The sequence below is a fragment of the Echinops telfairi genome, unplaced genomic scaffold, assembly GCF_000313985.2.
Source record: "Echinops telfairi isolate 266 unplaced genomic scaffold, ASM31398v2 ScPeMD7_30;HRSCAF=105, whole genome shotgun sequence".
Taxonomy (NCBI): Eukaryota; Metazoa; Chordata; class Mammalia; order Afrosoricida; family Tenrecidae; genus Echinops; species Echinops telfairi.
The window spans coordinates 1,457,089-1,461,945 of NW_022103927.1; the positions used below are offsets into that span (position 1 = coordinate 1,457,089).

General features: G+C 58.0%; 1 protein-coding gene across 1 annotated transcript in view; it reads left to right on the plus strand.

Annotated features, from left to right (window-relative positions):
- Nucleotides 1-3,358, plus strand: part of NOTCH3 (notch receptor 3) — a 30,048-nt gene extending 26,690 nt beyond the window's left edge. The window contains exons 24-25 of the mRNA XM_045289694.1: nt 1,017-1,208; nt 2,224-3,358. Coding sequence (XP_045145629.1) covers nt 1,017-1,208; nt 2,224-3,267 — 1,236 coding nt within the window. The 3' untranslated portion in view covers nt 3,268-3,358. The remainder of the gene's footprint in view (nt 1-1,016; nt 1,209-2,223) is intronic.
- Nucleotides 3,359-4,857: the final 1,499 nt, after the last annotated feature.

A 4,857-nucleotide genomic window follows, 5' to 3' on the forward strand; every position in this document is an offset into this window, starting at 1 on the left:
GTGGTCCGTCACACATGGGGTGGCATGGGTCAGGAGGGGCTCGATGCCAACTGGGCAGCGTTTTGTCCTGTTGTACTTGGGTAGTTCTGAGTGGGAGCTGACTTCATGGCACCTCTAAGAGCTGCAGGGCACTGGGAGGGCATCTCTGGAGGTGGCTGTGTGCAGGTTCACGGCCACCACACACACACACACACACACACACACACACCAGTCTCTGTGATGGGAGCTGTCCTGGGCACTGTCAGTCAGGGGTTGAGCTGCTTCTCTGACCTTGACCTGCTTGAGGCCAACGGCACCGTTCTGCCAGGTGTGACGACCAAAAGGTCTCCAGCCCCCACCTGGCACCTGGCTGGGGAATAAAATCACCCCTGTTTGAGAACCACGGCCCGAGAGCAGCGCTGCATAGTAGGACTTTCTGCAGTGGTGGCAATGGGCTGGGTCTTCCAAAGGAGCCCTGGTGGCGCTGCTGGGTAAGCGGTGGACTGGGCACCACAAGGTCAACAGTTCAAGCCCACCAGGCACTCCTCAGGAGGAAGCTGAGACCGTCTGTGCTCCCACACAGCCTTTCGGTCTTAGGAAGACCGTGGAGCATCACGTGGGTCCGAGTCGCGTCAGTGGCAGCGGGGTCACACGCAGAGCTGCTCTCGGGGGTGGGAACGGGGCAAGTGGCAGAACAACGGGACTTTTCATTGTCTTTGGACTCATTTGCATTGAAGGAGTCACCAGTGATGAGTGGCTCCCGTGTTGGATGGCACAGCTCACGTTACACCCAAGGGAGAGACGCTCCGTCCCTCTGGTCAGGTCTGGAGTTGTGCGCACGCGAGTGCATGCACACGCACCTGCAGCCCCCAGTGCTGGAGTCAGGTCCACGGTCGCAGCTATGCACATGCAGTCCCCTGTGTACCGAGAGTCAAGACCACGTGTGTCCACAGACACACACCTCCATGGAACGGAGGCATCTCCCTCATGTGTGCACATGCATGTTCCAGATGCAGGGGTTCTGTTGCCTGTGACCATCCGCCCCCACCCTTCTCCATGTCGCCTCCTCTGGGCCCGGGGACGTGAGCCGGGGCCTGAGCCTGCCTTTCCTCCTCTCCCCTCTCTCTCCAGGGAAGTCAGCCTTACACTGGGCTGCTGCTGTCAACAATGTGGAGGCCACCCTAGCCCTGCTCAAAAATGGAGCCAACAAGGACATGCAGGACAGCAAGGTGAGCCTGGACCTCCGCTCTCTGGGGAACTAAGACCTGCCTCCCCCCTGCAGGTGGTAACTGCACAGGCAGGGCAGGGCAATAGGAACATTCACCCTGTCTGAGCCCAGCAGTCAGGGGGGGACTTGGGGCCCAGAAGCGACAACCAGGGAGCAGAGGAGGAAGTCTGGGGCCATTGCTGTGCGACAGAGGGCACGCTCACTAACTTCTCCGACCCTCCCTTTTCTTACCTGTGAAGTGGGCACACAGCAGTGCCCACTGCGTGGCCTATTCCGAGGCCCTGGTGAGTTGGAGCGCATTTGTCAGGTGCTTTATGGGATGCGCAGTCAGAGGTCCCTGCGATGATCACACAAGGTTCCTGCGTTGCGCCCTGGTGTGCAGTCAATTACTAATCCAAGGTTGGTAGTTTGAACCACAGAAGAAAGGCTTGGTAATCGATTTCCATAAGGATGATAGCCTAGACAAGCCTAGGGAGCTGCTCTCCTCTCTAACAGGACTTGGAATTGACTCGATGGCAGGGAATTTAGTTCCTTTTTCTTTTTGTTCCTCCCGGACACCATGCCTGATATTCTTGCTTGGCTCTTGCTCGGCTTTGACCCTCAGGCACCATAAACATGGTATAAAGCAGGGGTCCTCAAACTTTTTAAACAGGGGGCCAGTTCACTCTCCCTCAGACCCATTGGAGGGCAGGACTATAGCTTAAAAAAAAATTATGAACAAATTCCTATGCACACTGCACATATCTTATTTGGAAGTAAAAAACAAAACGGGGCAAAACACCCCGCAGGCTGGATAAACGTCCTCGGCGGGCCGCATGTGGCCCGCGGCCGTAGTTTGAGGACCCCTGGTATAAAGGAACGAACTCACCCAGGTCCTCCCAGGATTTGAACCCAGGCCCGTCAAACTCGAGAGTGTGAACCCTCAGTGAACACCAGGGGTTTGGCTGAGGGTAGCCAGGAGCTGGAATATGGCTCTCGTGGTCCTGATGCTTGTGGGTTCTGGCCCCCACCCCCAGGAGGAGACGCCCCTGTTCTTGGCAGCCCGTGAGGGCAGCTTTGAGGCTGCTAAGCTGCTGCTCGACCACTTTGCCAACCGTGAGATCACAGACCACCTGGACCGGCTGCCCAGAGACGTGGCTCAGGAGCGGCTGCACCAAGACATCGTGCGGCTGCTGGACCAGCCCAGTGGGCCCCGCAGCCCGCCTGGCCCCCACGGTCTGGGCCCCCTGCTCTGCCCGCCTGGAGCCTTCCTCCCGGGCCTCAAGGCAGCACCCTCTGGGGGCAAGAAGAGCCGGAGACCCCCTGGGAAGGCAGGGCTGGGGCCGCAGGGGGCCCGGGGTCGGGGCAGGAAGCTGACGCTGGCCTGCCCAGGGCCACTGGCAGACAGCTCGGTCACCCTCTCGCCTGTGGACTCGCTGGACTCCCCTCGGCCCTTTGGAGGGCCCCCTACTTCCCCTGGTGGCTTCTCTCTTGAGGGGCCCTACGCGGCTGCCACTGCCACGGCTGTCTCTCTGGCACAGCTTGGGGCTGCTGGGCGGGTGAGTCTGGGCCGCCAGCCATCAGGGGGCTGTGTGCTCAGCCTGGGTCTGCTGAACCCAGTGGCTGTGCCCCTTGACTGGGCCCGCCTACCCCCACCAGCCCAACCGGGCCCATCCTTCCTGCTGCCCCTGGCCCCGGGCCCCCAGCTGCTGAACCCCGGGACCCCTGTCTCCCCCCAGGAGCGGCCCCCACCATACCTTGCCGCCCCGGGACATGGTGAGGAGTACTCGGGAGCTGGGCCCCACAGCAGCCCCCACAAGGCTCACTTCCTGCGGGTCCCCAGTGAGCACCCTTACCTGACCCCCTCCCCGGAGTCCCCGGAGCATTGGGCCAGCCCATCACCCCCCTCCCTGTCGGACTGGTCTGATTCCACACCCAGTCCAGCCACAGCCACTGGGGCGGCTGTGGGGACACTGCCTGCCCAGACCCTTCCCCTGACCGTCCCCAGCCCTCTCACCCAGACCCAGACCCAGCTGGGGCCCCACCCCGAGGGTCCCCCCAAGAGGCAGGTGCTGGCCTGAGCCCCTTCTCCGTTTCTGGATCTTGGGGAGCCTGAGAGGCACTCTCTTCTCCTTCAGTCCTGTTCCTTCTCTCCTCTTTGACCCCACCCCCCCCCCCACCTTGCTGGTGACCGAAGCAGGCCACCCGGTCAGGGTCTCAGTCCTCCTTTATTTATAATGGGTGGGGCCTGACCGCCCTGCCCTCCCAGTCTTGGGGTGAGTCTGGGATGTCCTCTTGCCTCCCTTTTCTCATTCCTCCCTCCCTCCCTCCCTCCTCCAGCCTCTTGTTCCGTACACTCCTACATGAGTGAATTATTATTGTCTCTCTTTTCTTTTCTTTTTTTTTACATTTTGTATAGAAAACATTCATTTAAGCAAACTTATTATTATTATTATTTTTTACAAAATATATCTATGGAGACACTCCCCCTCCCTGTGAACCCCCAGTGCCCCCGTGGGGCTGAGTCTGTGGGCCCATTTGGCCAAGCCGGATCCTGTGTACTCAGTGCACAGGCAAACTGGGAGCCCGTGTACCAAGTACACGCCCCGGTATGTACCAAGTAGACACCCTTGGGCGCACCCTTCGGGGCCAGGGGTCGGGTGAGACTTGGGAGCCTCCCCCCCCACCCCATCTCCTTCACTTCACTGCATTCCAGATGTGATTTGCTCTGTAACTTGCTGGGGGAAGGGCCCTTTCGGTCTGCAAATCCCACTCCTGGGGCCCTCCCCTGCTGCCCCCCTGGGCCACCTCCCATTGGGAACGGAGGAGTGGCTGGTCAGAACCTAGGGCTTGGGGAAGAAGCCTACATTCCACTCTGCTTCCCTGTAAATAGGGGAGGGCACAGAGGGAAGGAGCTGCCTGGTGGAGAACCCTTCCTTCGGGCACTCCCCTGGCCCAGCCCCGTGGCCAAATAGGAGTATTTTTAGGCTATTTTTGTACTATGGCTTCGGGTTACAACCTCTGTGTAGTTGAAGATCAGCCCTTGCGTTGTACAGCCCCCACCCCTCACTGCCTAATAAAGGAATAGTTAACGCTTGGTGTCACTGGTCTGTGTCTGGGTACCACAGGAGTGGTGGTGGGCCTGTTCTTTCTTTGCCTCCCTCACTGATAACTGGAGTGCCAATCTTGAAGTAAACCCACCCGGCTTGTTGCCCATTCATGCGTTCTCTTTCGGAGGAGATGCCACTGCTTGGATCATGACTTTACAGGAGCTGATCAGATCCTCTCATTTGAGAACTTTAATCTGAAGGTTTTCATCTGTTGGTGGAGCTTTTAAAAATCATCTCACTGGGGGCTCGTACAATTCAGACCACAATCCACATATCCATCCATTGTGTCAAGCACATTTGTACATCTGTTGTCATCATCATTCTCAAAACATTTGCTTTCTACTTGAGCCTTTGGAATTAGCGCCTCATTTTTCCCCTTCCTTATGAACCCTGGATAATTCACAAATCATTATTTTGTCATATCTTACACTGTTCGACGTCTCCCTTCACCCACTTTTCTGTTGTCCATCCCCCAGGGAGGGGGTTATATGTAGATCCTTGTAATCAGTTCCCCCTTTCTACCCAACCTTTCTGGTATCGCCATACTCACCACTGGTCCTG